Consider the following 18171-nt stretch of genomic DNA (forward strand, 5'->3'; position numbering starts at 1 on the left):
GTTTTCTAGGGGATGAAACCCTTTTAAAACCTTTATAGATGGTTTATGTTCATACAAATAATTTGTGTTTTCTCTGAATGCCATGAGGTATGTATGTAACAAATTTCTTAGAAAAAAAATCTTTTAGAACATTGGGAAGTTGGAAAAAATAGTTCTTCTAGGGGTTTATACCCCATTTCAAACCCTATGAGTATTTGATCCTTATGAAAATTGACTTTGTCTATTGTGTGTTTGCCATGAGTATTTAAAATGTCTCGTTATAAACCATAGGGAAGTTAAAACAAATATATAATTCTTCTAGGAATTGCAACCCCATTTAAACCCCCTATGCGTAGTTGATCTTCGTTTAAAATCTTCTATGCGTCTGTCGAGATCATATGTAACGTTTGTGTCAAATTTCATTTTTCCAGGATATCAATGTAAAAAAACAAAATATAGGTTCTTCTAGGATCCCCATTTCAATCCCTACCAATGATTGATCTTTATGAAAATGCGTAAACTATAACATACCTCTATATTTTACACTTCATTCACTAAATAACATCACTTGCTTCGTTCAATTAACTTTTATGTACGCTGCATAACTTTTATCATCAAACTTTAGCGTTTGTTTTTCCAAATTAGTTACACCACTCAAGCTAATTTTAACACATTGCTATTTCATAAAAGCTTCAAGCCATATCTTTTACATTTTAGCCAATTTTCGAGTTTGAAAATTTTATATTAATAATTGTTTACTTTTGTTTGTACCATTTCAATTGGCAAACTGTCTGACAATGTGCCGTGAACTTTGGAAATGAAGATGGTAATTTTTGTACTCTTTTATCAATACCAGTAAGAGAATAGTTTTTAAATTAAATTAAACTTTATGATTAATATGCATTACATAAGTACAATAAAACAAAGGAGTTAGCAAATAGCAGGGGTTAGATATTATTCAAAGGCACTTTAGCTCAAGTAATAAAACATATGTTACAATGCCACATTACAAGTAAATGCTTATTAATTAAAATTCAAATATTGTTATCCACCCAAATACTATTATATTACTTGCTTATTGTTCATGGATATAATACTATATAATGAGATCTTAATTAGGCTAATAAGATCAATAATTCAGCACATCTGTACATTTATCAGTTGCTTTGGTTTTTGTACTGCTTTGAGAACTTTACTGTTTTAATATCGATTATATTATAATACAAAGTAATTCTCATCAAGTAAGTATAAATTAATTTATTAATTTTTTTTTAATTAAGTCATTTACAAATGTATTGTGTGTTCTCTTTAAACAGGATATAAAGTAAAGGAAACACTACATTTTTATTGTAATAAAGCTTAATACAGTGAATATCACAATAGACAAATAAATAAATAGTGCAATGTTACATTGATAGTGTTCCTTAGCATTGCCGATCATAACATTAAATATCCTACAGGAGATAGGAGCCTCCTCTTTGGTTATCAACACAGATTTTAAATATGATTTTCTTCAACTGTCCTCAACGGTCTTCAGATCTGTAACATAATATGAGTATATAATACATTTACATCATATTTAAAATCACATAGTAATAATATTATTTTGTGTCATATTCGTAACCTAGCATAACACAACATACGCGTAGATTGTAGACACTCGGTTACTCTGTATAAAATTTCATTTTGTGGAGAAAAAACTTAATATATATATATATATATATATATATATATATATATATATATATATATATATATTAGTTACATCATGTTCGGACTCATTTATGAATAAATTATGTCGTATCCTTAGTTATTGTCACTAAAACATTTTTCTTTGAGATATTTTATTTTAAAGATAATAATTGACACTTTAGATAAGTTTGGACAAATATTTTTATCCTCACACGTGTGTTATAATTGAGATTTATGGGAATAGCAGAATCCTTTCTTTTTATGGTGATTTATAGTATAGATGGTTCAATGTTTTTATGTTAACACTTATGTATTATTACTATTGTTCTCAAGGTTATTTGAATGTTGTAGTTAATATTGGCAGGAACGTCCCGTAAGTAAATGAATAGGTCAGTTTTATTTTTTAAGATAATTGGACCTAAAACGAAGATTCTTAGGATTTAATCTGTTTCATTTACATTATATGAACTGAATTAGTCAAACAAGTATACTGTTTTTTAAACAAAGGCACACTTTTCAGGATGATAGTGCAGCATGCTAATGTTTTATGGACAGTTTAAAGTTCATATTTTGCAACATATTTTACAATCTACGTCTAGAATATAAAATTAAATGTTTATAAATAATTGAATATTTTGATATAGAAATACACCATTATTTACATATAGGTTACAAATGTACTCTCGCGTATCATATTACGAAGACACAAGTTGTTTCTTGATAACACAGATATATAATGAGAAACGGCAACAAAGAAAATCGTGGATACGAGTGTTTTTATGAATATTGCAGTTAAGCTATTTTCTTTCATGTTAAACTGACTGCTAAACTACAGACAATGTGTGTTTTTATACTGATCATTTCTATATAGTTGTTCATAAATAATGTACATATATTTTTATTAGTTCTAAACTTTTTTGGTTCTTTTATATGATTAAAAAGAAACTATACTGACAGGCTAATGTAGGAAGCAGTGTTTAGTATTAAGCTTCATTTTCGTGTAACATCGTTAAACTAATGTATTTCAACTGTGTGACTCGTGACATCTAAAATTAAATACAGTATTAGCCACAATAAGCAGTACTGAACTCTGGCTAGTTTGTTTCTACAGTTCAAAGGTTGTCCAGTTTGTATCCTGTAAGGAATACCACCAATGTTTTTGACCATTCTTCACATTGTCGTATTGCTAATATTCAGTTTAAGAGGAGCTCGCATTAGGCTTCTTTTCAATGACTGTAACACATGCTGCAACACTCTTCCGTGGTTTTAATTTCTACAGACAGTAGTCGAGCGACCTGAAAAGCCCTTTCGCTGTGTCGAAACACTACCTGTTCTTCGAAAATGTTCAACAACACAGAATCACAGCATTACTAGGTGGGTTTTTGTTGAAATGTTCCTGAAAACGTAATGCTGTGTATGACAAGCTTGGCCCACCCGCACGTCCAATTCCAAATGAGTGAAAATAATTATCTACGATAAAAACTTTCTCTACCGTTCTTACCACCATGTTACCTAAAACTAACCTCAAATAAGAAAGAAGTAATGAACACGAAGCCGTGGCAACAATCGACAACTGAATTAGCTAGCAAATGGAGAAGGCAACTACAGCTGATTCAGTTTCAGTACTGTTTATTATGGCTAATACTGTATATTTATAGCCACCATTAAATTGCTTACCATTATTAGATTCACTGTTGACTTCACTGACGGAGGGGAGCTCGGTAACTGCTGCTGACTTTTGACTATCATCTAAATTGACGGTTGGTATTGAGTCTTTATTATCATCTGTAAGATAAACAATGCGTTTATTTTTTGTATAGGCCTAACTATAATTTACAAATAATTGTTTTTCTTGTGCTTGACGATATTGGTAATATAAATTATTCATAAAATAACAAAACTGTTTTAAATAAAGCTATAAAATGCGGTTTGTTGTTTTATGATGATTTATTTACGGTTAAATCAGTTAAGGTGATTTCTGGCATGGTAAACTGATGACAGCAGAAAGGTAGAAGGTAGTTTTACGATCTTATACGGAGCAGTTTTACATAGACGTTTTAGAATATGTGGTGTAAACATTTTAAAATATTTTTCCCAGTTCCACTTCCTCCTACGAACATTGATACTAACATTATAACAATTTTTAATTACGTTATCTTTGCAAGCTTATGTCATCTGAAACTGAAATTATTTATAAGTAAGCATTAACAACTTGCCTTTATCAGTTTCAGTGTTGGCTTCAATCACAGGAGTGGAAACCTTGGTGTTGTTTCCATCTGGATTTCTTGCTTCCTCGTATTTTAGGTAGTGTTGATAAGCCGGTGATGATGAGGCACTGTGTGCACTTATACCATGTAGATAAGGTTGTGGAGGTAATAGTGGTGAAGGTTGGGGAATATACGGAACATATGCATCATTGCTCGGAGAAACCTGACTATTTGGCATGTTATCGTAGATCAACCCATGTCTCCTTATCGATGAAAAGTCTCCTCTTTGATGTATCGAGCTTTCGGGTGTGTTGGCAAGAGGCACTCTACCTAAAAAGAAATGTGGTTCTGCTTTCCTGCACTTAGGAAACGTTGGATAGCTAGTATCTGGAACTGAAGGTGTGCGTAGATGATGCACTACTGGTTTTGGTTGTCCATGAAAATCTGATCTTTCGTTTTCTTTTAATTGTAGCAATTTAACTTCCTCCATAAGACGGGCATCAAAGTGGGGGATATATCCGTAGGGAGTTGCTATCGGACTGTAACCTCCAGATAGGCTCCCTATGGCACTGAAGAAGCCTCCATGTCCTCCGCTAGGATGATCAGCATGATGTCCATTGATGCTTAATGAGCCATGTGCTCCATAAGAGTGATGGTGGCCAACTGTGGGTGGATTAGATAAAAGTACAGGATTTCCTACTAAGAGGTGTATTGGTTTACTAACAAAAAGTGACACGGTGTGGCCATTACCATCACCTACGCCAGCATTGTGGTTGCCAATGCCTCCTTCATGCTCTGATGACTTTACCAAAAGACCTGCTACAGGAACGCCATTCAATTTTCCAGAGGCAAGGAATCCCTCTACAGGTACTCCTTCATCAGTAACGGAAGGACTATCGTTTTCAGGACTATTCCTAGTCCAGGTTTCTTCTACTTGAACAGCAGCATGTGGACTAGAGGGATGATTTGTTGAGTCGTGAGATTCATCTGCAAGTTCGTGGTCGAATGACCGGCCGATACTTCGTTCATACTGATCGTCAAATTCATCTTTGTAATCTGTCTCACCAGACTCATAAGAGGGTATGAGAGAATGACTGTACGGGTTGTCTTCGTCTGTGGACCTGGTATATCCGTATGATGGAGGATAGGGTGAGGAGTAGGTAGATAGTAGGGGGAAAGTGCCAGATGTCAGTGACACCAGTACTTCGAGCATGAAGATTATTTTAATCTGAAACATAATACATAACAATTATGTTTATAACCTTAACTAAAATTATGTTATATAAAACGAAATCTTTCTTATATCATTGTAAGATTTACCTATTGTTTTTTATATTAAGTATTTGTGTTATATCAATAAAACATAGAAAAAACATACTTCTAATAAGATTATGTTTTATCTAGGTTTCATAGGCGCATCAATAGCTAAACTCCTAATAATTGTTTCTCTAATGATAATCTTACTCATATACTTGCATACGTTGCATACTATGTAGTTTGAACCTAAACCTTTAGTTTCTCAAAACAACTGTTTTAAGGGTTGTGAGTTTATACTTTATCTTTGTTTAACAAAAGTGATCTTAGCTTGATTAAGAACTTTATTGCTTAGGATTATCCTTTTAGTAATATAAATTTCTTGTTTATCTTTGTTACATTACTCTTTAAGTCAGTTATCCCAAACTAAATTAAAAAGCACCCTTTCGATGCCCGCTTTATTTTAATACGGGTTTTCTTCGTTATTGCAATATCAAACTGTACAATAATACTAAGCCACAAAATTATTTTTCATAAGATTGTCAACTAGAAATAATTATGTTATTTTTGTCAGATTGCAAACATTCATCACAGTTTGAAGACCGAGCATACGTTCCCACTGTAAAACGCCGTTTAAAAAAGAAATGATATTATTTGTTTTTGCAAATTTTTTGAGATTGTTTTTAATAACAAGTTTTAATATGGCGACAATGCAAATTTTTAAACGCGTCCATATATATCTAAATTTAAGGCACAAAAATTTAGTATTTCATAGTATGTTTTGCTTTGGTTCCTTTAAGGTTTTGCAAAGTAGGCTAAGGTTTATAAGTGATAGCTTCATAGCTTGTCGAAAAACATATTTAATAAACGGAAATTGTTTCTTATTTTAACCAAAATGATATGGTGATTGTAATGATATATCTCAGACAATTTCGTGAGCAAGGAAAATTTCTCTTATGGTGCAATCAGAATAACAGTAGTTTTCATGTCTGTCATTTCATCTCGAACTATCGAACAACGATTACATTATTATGATTTTAATTTCTAGAACATTGATGTATTCAACTTTATTCCGACTCTTTTAACTGTAATTTGAATATATCCTTAATATTTTTAAACAATGAAGACATTCGATGACCTTGAAATTTTACTATATAAGTAACGTTTTATGCGAGCTAGGTTTTTTCAAAATCATTTCAAAAATACTTTTACTGTTTCAAAGTTATAGAATCTTATCAAAACTTGGCATGGCAACCATCTTTAATCCTTGCTATTTATTGATAGATTTGTATGAGCAATAGTTGTTGTAAAGGAGCTGAGAACTCCAAAACCATTTTTAGTTTGCTCTATGTCGACAAATAACTCAAAACCATGAGCACGGAAAGATTGAATTGCCGATATGTCTAAATCCTAAGCTATAACCAAAAGTTTTTAAATATACAAGCTTTTTATACAGTTTATCTACTTACATTTTGGTCTTGGTTAAATACATAAACATAAAGCTATTGCAAACTGGGGACTATCTCGACCTTAAAACTGGTTATTCTTGTATTAGTTGATCCTGGCTAAGAAACTTGTCCAAGATAGGTCTTTTTCTCTTCCACACGTGCTTTTTATAACGTCCGGAATTGTATTTTTTGTGAACTATTTGGAATATAAAGTTTTTGTGAACTGTGACCTGTAAGAATTATGTAAGCATGATGTTTACTTTGAGCCAGTTCGATATTACCGCAGCTATTGTGGTCACTAATATTTCCGTTATTTCGTTCATACTTATTTCATTAATGCTTCGCCGATTAGCTATATCACTGTCACACAACTATTTAACGAGATGAGAGTCACCACTCTCGGGGTCTCTATGTAGTTAGCTGACGCTAAATTTGACATTTATTTGTGTGTCCAGAAGTTGATTTTAAATGGTTGAACCTAATAAAAGTTTGACCTGAACATATTCCAATATTTTAACTCTTTTTGTACCATCCTATTTCTCCACCAAAACTAGTGCGAATACATAGATTATTTCCTAGGGACATATCTCTATAAATTACAATAAAATCAGGTTGAGAGCTTATTTAGTGCAAATTATCTCTCGTCACCTGAACTGTTAAAGCGTATTTCATTTAATAAAAATTATTAAACATATTTATTGCGTAAGTTTGGTACATTTTTCTTATCAAATGACATCAATACCATTTGCATTAAGTTTCTTATTACATTACATTTGATACACGTTCCAAAGTTTCTAAAAGTTCACATTGTCAGTGTATATATTGCTTCATAAGTGTATAATACAAAATCCGCATACATCCATTCCAGATATAAAAATCAACTTACATAGTATTTAAGACACACTCGTATAATAAAACATTTAAATGTTATCAGTTACAATTTTTAAAATAAAAAAAAAACAATCCAAAATTAAATATATCTAGCTTCACAAGAGAGACTATTACTAATTAATGTTTCATTTAGAATGCATTTTTCAACGCTTGGTTCTCTGAAATATCAAATAATTGTTCCTTTGAAATTGTTTTTTTTTTTTTAGTATCGTAATTAATTAAATGTTACAATAAGAGTGCTGAGTGTTGTATACTAAAATGTTTTACATTAATAAAATTTTTTAATTAATAAGGGGTCATTACAAATATACACTTGTAATAATGGGGCTTAAAATTCATCATTTTGGATAACAAGCAAATAAATACTAATTCTAAGCTTTTAAAATAACTTTTCTCGCAAAAATGATAAAACTGTTCCAAAACTAATTCAGTTTTAGTAAATTATTTAGATCTCGTTTACTTTGTAATATTTTTTGTAATAGGGCTAGTGTTAGAGCGCTATTGAAATCCATTTATGTAATTTTTATTTGTATTTCACTCATTGTAAATCAATGTTTTTTTTTTTTTAATGTTAGTTTTTTGTTTTACAATACCATTTTTAGGATTAATGGGTTCATAATCGAAAGTATGAATTAATGTATATTAATATAGACGATAGAACATCATGATATTTGGAAGAGCTATAAACTAGAAAAGGGCACTCTCCTAAACTAGAATGTTCATGTTGTACTCACCATCATCCCTGCCATGATAGCTGTGTGGTAACTCCAAGACAACCGACTGAAAACAAGTGTAGTCCTTGCTAGTGTTACTTTGAGACCCCTAACTGTTGTATATATACGTGTTTAAGGCCGGTGAAATTGGGGTCAACTACCCCAGCTCAACGATAAGGATGAACGGTAAGAAGCCATAAATACCCTTTCTAAGAACAGCGCATTACACGTGAAGTTCATGCCTTTTTCAGATTACACTGTTGAACTAAATGGCATTAAAATTGCTGAGTAATTTTTATAAAAGAGAATATGGTGTATTAAATAGCAGTCTACCAAGTTTAATGCATCGTTTCGTAAAATAAAATGCTTAAAGTGGTTCTGACGGAACTTTATGATCCAATATTTTAATTTTTAGGTCTACTAACGTGTTTTATTTAATACGCCTGATATTATTACGTTATTCAAAACGTTCGTTGAACATTTTATGACGTTGAAGAATTTTTAAATTCCAAACCAATATTTTAATTGTATTATTTAATGTTAATAACGAAAGTTTAGAATTCAATAAATTAATTATACTTGCACTTAGGTTTAGTTTAATGATGACCGTCTGAACAGAACTCTTCATTATTTAGAAGCATCTACAATACCGACATTTAAACAATACTAAAGTTTTTATACTTCAATATTATAATTAGTATTCAAATTTAATCTTAAGAAATGCATTCTATTCTTAGCTTTAATTTTTCTTTACAAATTATATATTTAACAATCCATAGATTTTAAGATTTTAATTGTACAGTACAATATATTGAATTAAGCGAACAATACAATGTGATTTATTCATAAAATAATACCACTGATTTCTATTTTTCCAGTTTCAAAAGAAGAAACTTGGGTAAGTGAAAGACTTCGCCCCCTTCTCTAGGAAAGGTCGGAAATAAAGCAAAATTCGGTCTCGAAAAACATACAGGGTTACTCGTGGGACACCCAGTATAGAATAAGCATAAATCTTTTAAGGATATTAAGTATACTAAAATGTTTTAGTTTTTAGATATTTGTATGGTTTCAGAAAAAAAACTTTTTTCATTATTGTTTGAATATGAAAAAAGTATACACATTAAAAAAAAAACTAAAGATCGTTTGAATGCGTATTACTATATCTTAACATGAGACATTCCCATACTTCTACGATCAAAAATAAGCGAGTGCTTGACTTTTAGTGCTTGTAATCTATACGATAAAACTCAAGGTCGTTTCACCTCAGCCTGCTTTGACTCCTACGATGAGGAATACCTGACCTCGAGCATCTCTTACAGATCTGGTGATCGTTTATTACATTAACAGTTATTTATAGACAAAATTACGAAATATATATTAACATACTGTAACTTATTTAACATATTAACGTTATATAGTTTATAATACTAAAATTCATTCTTTTTTATAAGTTTATTTTTGACGATGGAAGGATTGTGAAGGAAACAGTATTTTTCCGGACATTTGCCATCGTTCAGCGAATCAAAAATCAGTAACACTACGTTTCGAGATCTGCAATCTGATCTCTTCTTCAGGTAAATAACTAACCTAATACATATTTACAAACTAGGTTAAAATAAACAAATCATACCAAAGCGTTGGTAAGGGTATAACGAGTTCTAAAGTTTCTGTTTTAAACCAACCAATCATACCTGTTTGAGAAACCATGGTGTGCTATTTTGCCTCTTCAAGAGTGACGGAAACAAGACTAGTCTTGATTATCTGATTGATCATTTTTTCCTTCTTCGTATCTTGTGTTGTGTTGATACGATTGTGTGGATGGTGCACTGTGTTCACTGATACCATACAGATAAAATTGCGGAGGCAAAAGTGTTGAAGGTTGGGGAATGAATGAAACGTAAGCATCATAGCTCGTGGAAACCTGACTATTTGGCATGTTATCGTAGATCAACCCGTGTCTTCTTATCGAGGAAAAGTCTCCTCTTTGATGTATCGAGTTTTGGGGTATGTTGGCAAGAGATACTCTAATTAAAATGAAATTTAATGTGGTTCTGTTTTCCAACACGGAGGAAACGTTGGATAGTTAGTACCTGGAACTGGAGGTGTGAGAAGATGATGCACTACCGGTTTTGGTTGTTCATGAAAATCTTATCCATCATTTTCTATAATTGTAACAATTTGGCCTCTTCAATAATACGGGCATGAAAGTGGGGGATATATCCGTAGGGAGTTGCTATCGGACTGTAACCTCCAGTTAGGCTCCCTACGGCATTGAAGTATGCTCTACGTCCACCACAGGCCAAATGTGGGTGAATGGGATGGGAGAATAGGATTTCTGTATGTACCGAATGGAACTAACTTTAGCAAAAAAACCTGCTACAGGACTTACATTTAATTTTTTCAGGAGCAAGGATGATCTCCATGGGTATTTCTTGAATAACACCCAATGGACCGTTATTTTTGTACCTCTAACCGAGCTCTCTTCTCCCGAACTGCCTACTTCCATTACTTGAGCATACTTTAAAAAACATTGGACCATCATCACACAACATCGTAAGAATCAACATTTGGAAGTTCGTGATATAATAACTGGCCGATGGTTTGTTTAAACTGATCGTCAAAGTCATGTTTCCAGTCTGTTTTACCGAGTCCATAGGAATGTATAATAGAATGGTCGTAAGGGGTATCTTCGTGTGTTTCCACACTCGACCAAGAATAAGAGTATGATGGTGGATAGTTTGTTGAGGATGTGGATAGTAATGGAAAATTGGCAGATATCAGCGACACCATTAAACTGCAGTTGTCTCACTTGCTATATTAATTAAGTAAACACTCCTTAAGAAGTTAATACATATATCGACATATCAGTGAAATTGTCATTTTCCATTAACACAATAGTCATTTATATGGAAGACCTGGTCGATTAAAGTAATAAATAAAAATAGACCTCAACATCTACATTTCAAATTTAGGAACTAGTGCCTTAGAAATTTATAGTTTTATTTGCTTACTCATGTAAATAAATTATTCCAGTAGCTTTAATTAATTGGCCCACAAAATTTAAAATACCATTATATCCTTTATTAAAATATTAATATCTTTAAAAACACTAAAATTAGTCAAATATGTTTAAAAAAGATATTATAGATCTATTGTTTCTTTATTTTTGCATATTATTCATAAGTAAAAAATACATCTAGGTATAAATTTGTTTGATTTATATGTAGTTTCTTGTCTGTGTTTTTCTATAGTTTTTGTTTATTTTTTTGTTGTTTGTTGTTTGCTCATCAACTTTTCAATATGTAAGAACTACACACACAAACTTACTTATTACCAATAAGATTTTTGTTTGATTTGTGGACATCCAAAGACAAACTATTGACCACTGCTATGAAACCTCTAGAACACTGCATCGATAAATAAGTATAATTAATTGAAATCGAATTAACCGACACAGTTTTGTTGGCTGGCCGACTGAAAATATGTCAGAAGGAGGTGATACAAGACTCAGTTACCAAATTAGCGTGCATTAGCCAATTATGGGTCACGATTAGGCCGATCGTGAGCGACATGGATACTCCTGTCCAGATTTGTATATTCCTCAGTGGGTCTCCTCACCTCCAGACCTATCACGAGGTCAGTCATATTGAAATAAATCTTCCACGACGCTGCTCTGCCGAGTCATTGGCTAACTCTGGACGGCTTCATTTGTTCCTAATTTCATCACGTTTTAATTTGGTTGTTGCCAGTCTTTTAGTTCGCCTGCTTATGTCCTTGGTCGTAATACTCAAACTTTTCAGTCGTAATACATCACAATGTAAGAGTACTTTTGAATTAATTTACATAACTTTAAACAGACAATGTTTGAAATTTCGAAATTCGGGATGTACTATTAATTCATATGTATAAATTCGTATTAAAGACTATTTTTTATTTGTTGAACGTATTGAAGCAACAATTTTAAACTTGTACTTATGACGTCTTTAAATACACTTAAAGCATTTAAACACTCCGATTTCCTCCAAATCTTATACACTCATTTATCTTGTAAATACAAAACAAATTGTCAATTCAACCCAAGCGGATAAAATAGGAAACCCCCTCCCTACTTCTTAGACCTACAGGTTTTGATATTAAAACGATTTTATCGAAATTTATATATAGCTTTATGGGTTAATCCCCCATAACACTACTGGACCTCAAACAAGTTTTATCAGAGGGGACGAAATCTTAGCAGTGAATTAAGTTTTCTTGTCTTTTAACAGACCTTATCCAAATTTGGCTTACATCTTAATTCAGGATTCATGGACAAGTTTTAGGCCAGGTATCGAGAGCCCCAGGGTCGTTATAATTCTCCTCAAAAGTATTGCACAAAACCCTTTATATACTTTGAACATTACTGTTTTATAGATTCCTTCTAAGAGCAATATATGATTTGGAACTAATTTTTCGTTGCCTATTATGCAATTCGTGGAAAACAATAATACTATATGTGTCGTTACTATTATACGGATTATTGGGGCCTTATGGCCCTCTCTTAGATACAATCTTTGTTTATTTAGCCATTTTGTATCACAGCCATTGATTTTGCATAGTTTATTACATGCTTATGGCAATATTCATTATTTATTGTGATATTTAATAATATGAGATAAGAAGATTAAATTATTAATCAAGGTATTAATTAGGGTAGTGAGCAAGTCTCAAAAAGACTCCAGGGGTGTTCACTTCTGACTAGCTTATCCCTTCCAGTCGAACCTACACTTGGTACAGCAAAAATCGATGTGTCACATATATCTGGGAACCCAATGGGTTTACAGAAACGAAATATCACTAACCGCAGTAAATTTCGAGATATTGGGGCAAAAAGGTGGATCGTAACTCTAGTCAACTACAGAGTGTTTTGATCGGAGGGTTCCGTTGAACAGAGCTATTACAAAATGTGATATGACTTATTATTGGGTTATAGGCGAATATTCACAATTACAATTGACGCACTAAGGTTAACGAAACATCCATAGACACTTGGAACTTTATTGCTCTAAATGAGTTGAGTAAATGGTAATAAATGTTTGTTAAGGATATGTTTGCGATAATTCTCTTCGATGACTGAAGCTTTTTCAAAAACTATGTAAGTCTGAGCAGACATTATAGGCGGTTTATAAAGACTCTCTCGAAGATAAACATAAAATGGAAGTCATTTTCAAAAAGTTGATTGCAAAAGAATTTTATGTGATCAAACTTTTGTGTTGCCCGATACAATTCTAACAAAGACTCCTTTTGTTAGCATGGTGTATCGTCACTATAGGTAATCCGGCAAAAGTAAGACCTCATTACTGATTTTAGCAATCTATGGTTAATACTATTTTTGGAGACCACCAAGTGGAACAATCTCGTTTACAATTTGGCATATTTATTGGTGTATACTTATGTAACAGTTGGTATTAATAGCTACTGCTAATAGTACTTTTTTTGCCCGTTGGTTAGCATGTGTATCCAGTCTCGCAACAAGGAGTCTGGCATACGTGGAGACCTTATACACTAGCAATATGTGGTTAGTATTGTTCTCGTGCATATGTACATTGTAGTATATAGTGTGTACTTGTGTAAACATTCTTCTTCTCATAACTACTTGTAATGAAACTAACGTTGACCCGTTATTTTGCCATTGTATACGTAAACATCAAGTATACAGTCTCAGTATAGGGAGGCCGGCAAACGTAGAGACCGTATATTTACAGAAAAATTATTTTCATCCATAGCAAGTTTTGTTTGGGCAGGTAACCTAGCCTACTGCTTAGTCTGGTACTAAGGGGAGTTTTGTTTAGGCAAGTTCCCTAGCCTACTGCTTAGTCTATTACCACGGGGAGTTGTCTTTAGACAAGTCCTTAGCCTACTGCTTAGTCTATTGCCACGGGGAGTTTTGTTTAAGCAAGTCCCTTAGCCTAGTGCTTAGTCTATTACTACGGGGAGTTTTGTTTTGAGCGTTCCCAAAATATTAAGATAAACCTTTACTGGTCTTGTACTGAGCACTATGATTTGATGTACAATCAAAATATGTTGACCTCACTAAACTATTATTTGTACTGCATTAGATAATACAATCGAATATTTATATCGATATTGAAAGTGATCCCTTTTGGTGAAAATCGATTATACAGTACGGTCATAATGAAAGTTCATAAAAAATACCAAAAGATAGGCATTTCCGAAAACTGATGAGTGATGTTTCGTACTAAGTAAACAGACAATGCTTAGACAGACAATGCCGGGTGTGGAAGTTACCACTTATATGATAAGTACGTCTGAACAAGTTACAAATCATATTTTCATAAAACTGCTACACATGATGGGGATTGTGCCATTTATCGTTAAAATCTTGGGATTGAAGTTACGTTCTAGTTATTATTAATTCAAAGCAAATTCTGTATTACAACCGCGCAATCAAATGCAAAGTACAATATTGCCCCACAAGACTGCAGAGTCCAAAATGTACGAGGTTCATAAAATTCAAATCGAATACCTGTCATGAATAACTTGAATCCACTTGAATTCATTCATGTACGAATGAAAACACGTTCTTATTCTTCCATATTATTGTAAGGTACAAACATACCAGATATATTATGAACAGTCGAATAATTGAGTAGTATGTCAATCTTCTGTGCCAGTTGAAATTAATTAGTGTTGACATGAATAATATGTAGCTGACATGCACAATATTGGAGGACAGTGCAACTCCAAAGACAGTTCCTGTTTTCTCGTTCAAGGTGAATAGTTTATTATGTGTGTAATCTGCAGGAAGTGAGAGAATTCCACGAAGAAAGTTAACACCCAACTCTGTGATATATAACTTTGACACTTGTGACCTACAGATAAAGTGGTAGAGATCCTATTCGTGTTTACGATTTGCAAATTAAATTACTCTTCCCTCCAATGCTATCCACCGCTGTGCGAAATCCATTCCCCATAATGAGCAGGACGAGGTTAACAAGTTAAAATGTCGTGTGATGAAAAGTCAAGAGTGCCAGACTGAACTGAATTCTATCAAAAGTCTTATAAAAGATGCCAAATAAATATTTAATGTACAATAATACCGTATTGGATTTGTTAACTTTATTACTCTGACACCAAGTATATCTTGGTCAAAATTAAACAGCTTCCCATTACCTAAAGTAGCTGCTGTATTTATTCAGAAATTTTGCTAAGCTCTTATCCCTAAGTTCTTTGTCTGGGCTTATGGAAGATCAAGCTTATTGAAGAATATAAGCTGCTTTTTGTACGTTATACAAATAAGCATGTACATGAATATGTGTAAGTTCTCTCAAGCTACGTTTATATAATAAAACAAATTAATCAAACATAAAATAGTGAAATACAAATTTCAACTCCCCACATCCAACTTCATTGTACCTTAAGATATTTGAATAAACCTACTCGAATGTAGGTATTTCGTCTGTACCATCAAACCATGAGTTTGGTAAATCTGCGATTCCTAAATTTTGAATTTTCACATCTTAATAAATAGAATAATTATATACTAATACGTAAAAAGTTCATTTGAATTTTCATGGTACTCGACATTGAGTAAATAAATACCATTGAAGACAGAAATAGTCAACTTAAACCTTCCCAAGTTTTCTGTTTAAAATAGAACCTAACTTTGCAAACTGATTAGCTCCTAGTAGCCTATACGGGGCAGGGAAGGAATTTCGTTGATTTCGTTGAGATACGAGGATTTCGCCAGAAATAGCAAACGTATGAAGACCTACTAACTTTCTCCTAGCTACTTTGGTCCCAGTAATAATGTGGAGGAGGATAGGTGCCTATTCCGGTTCTCACGGCTTGCATTCAAACCGTCATTACCTTATACTAATGATAATTGTTTAATTGAACAGGCCATTGCTTAATTTTCACGTCGACATGAATTATGCTTATCTAATCCACTCCTACATATTACAGATATTTCAAAATGGCATATTTTGCATAAAAAACATTACGATCGTGTATACCTTTGAGAAGTGAATGGTAACGTAGAATAAGTGTATAACATAAATTCTAATTGGTTGCAACTGAAGCAACTCTGCGTTTTTGGAAACCATTGCATAAGCTTAAAATAATTTTTTGTCGTCTTAGATTTTTAGGATTATGGAGTTTCGACTTTTTTCAAGTATACCAATTTACCTAGTATTAGAATATCCATACAATCAGTGTTATATACATTACCGTCTAATCTAAAAAATACATCTTCAGTTTGATATTTTTAGATTTTTAGTCATACAAGAAATCTATGATCTGACTGAGCCGGAAGGGAAATTTTCTTAGTTAGTAATGTTGTTTTCCTAAAAAAAATTCGATTTTAAAGAACGAACTTCCTCATAACAAATATAAACAGGTGATTTATTTATCATACACAAAAATGTTTTTGAAAATGTAGTCAATCAAACGTTTTAGGTAGAACTGGCAAAAATGTTTGACCTGATAAGTTTTCGCCGTAGTGAGAACCTAATTGAAAAAAAAAAAACAGTTTCAATATAAAAAAGTAACATTTTTTAAATATTATATTTGGACGAATTATGCCACTTAGTAATTTGTTGGAAAGTTTGAACTCCTATTATCATCGTATATGATGGGGACGACAAAAAAGGAACAAACAAAATGGCAGTTATACTTTTTGTTCTACTGTATAAAAGACAAAATTGTTACAAATTGTTGTAACAATTTGTTAAATTAAATAAATAGTAAAATTAACCCACATTCAGCAGATTCAAGAATTTCTAAGAACTTTTTTCTAAGAAGATCTTACACTCAGGAGTTATCTGTAAGCCAGCTTGCTTTTACATCTTGTATTTTATTGATACAGTTTTAAGTAGCAATGTTGTATACGAACAGACTTCATCTATAGGTTTGCGTCATGCAACAAACCTAAATCGAGTAAGCAGTAGAATAACGACGCACAATGCCAACATCGCTACGCAATCTGATGTTTACTGCATGGTTCTTCAGTGTGGTTAATGGTTAAAATTATTGACATGATGTAGAGGAGAGGACTCATCCCTTCCTCGTCAAAAAGAGTCGCAAAACAAGGCATTAGTCGCCCGGTCTGGGCGGCCAACAAAGACTGAGGCCATTAGTGGACGATTAGGCCGTGTACTGCGGCCATTAGGCCACATTAAGGCTTGCTGCTGACCTGTGTCTTGTGGCTCAACCGTTTGTTGTCTGGTGGCCAAAGGGCTCGTGAAGATATGATGTTGCTCGTCCCGTATTTCTTTAAGAACTTTGAATACTTCGGTATTATCTTGGCCATTATTTTTGGAAGAGTTTTTCTTACCGAGACCTAAAAAACTACATTATTATTAAAAAAAAGAAATTTGTTATTAGGCAATATGAATAGGTAAATTCGTACGTACGTTTATAAATCTAAAAATCTAACGATTGCTCACGTGATCTGAGCTTAAATTTAGATACTATCTCGAGGGATGTGATTCTTTTTTCGTCAGACCTCAGATCACGTGCTAGAACGTCCAATGTGATCTCACGTCAGAAACGTTGGCGATCGGGAACATGACTTGAGGTTGGTAAAATTACGATCGGAAATGCTCTGGCCTTACGTGGTACCTTCGACCTTTTTTGCGCTACCCCGCATTTTTGGACAAAAAAAGAAAACATCCCTCGATATGACCCAAACTCAAGCTTAGATCACGTGAGCGCTCGTAAAGGTTATCTTTAACATCGGTGATATTAATAACATATTTTTGATAACCTAATATAAACTACCAATATAGCCTAATAACAAATAGTAGATGGAGACAGAGTGGCCTCCTTCCCGCCAATTCCGCTCCCTTTTGGGAGGCAGAAAACAAGAACCGATCGTCGTAATGATATGTAATTTTCAAAGTACGTCAAATAAAGTGTATTCTTTCTAATAATGTAGTTTTTAGGTTCCTGGTAAGAAAAACTTGTTCAAAAAATAGTGGAGAGCATATA

The 18171-nt window shown here is 32.9% G+C and overlaps 1 protein-coding gene across 1 annotated transcript in view; it reads right to left on the reverse strand.

Annotated features, from left to right (window-relative positions):
- Positions 1–1317: 1317 nt before the first annotated feature.
- Positions 1318–18171, reverse strand: part of LOC124357594 — a 37607-nt gene continuing 20753 nt past the window's right edge. The window contains exons 2-4 of the mRNA XM_046809514.1: positions 3888–5106; positions 3349–3456; positions 1318–1518 (exon numbers count right to left, since the gene is read on the reverse strand). Of these exons, the coding sequence (XP_046665470.1) occupies positions 1493–1518; positions 3349–3456; positions 3888–5091 (1338 nt within the window). The 5' untranslated portion in view covers positions 5092–5106 and the 3' untranslated portion in view covers positions 1318–1492. The remainder of the gene's footprint in view (positions 1519–3348; positions 3457–3887; positions 5107–18171) is intronic.

This window comes from Homalodisca vitripennis, chromosome 3, assembly GCF_021130785.1.
Source record: "Homalodisca vitripennis isolate AUS2020 chromosome 3, UT_GWSS_2.1, whole genome shotgun sequence".
NCBI classification, from domain to species: Eukaryota; Metazoa; Arthropoda; class Insecta; order Hemiptera; family Cicadellidae; genus Homalodisca; species Homalodisca vitripennis.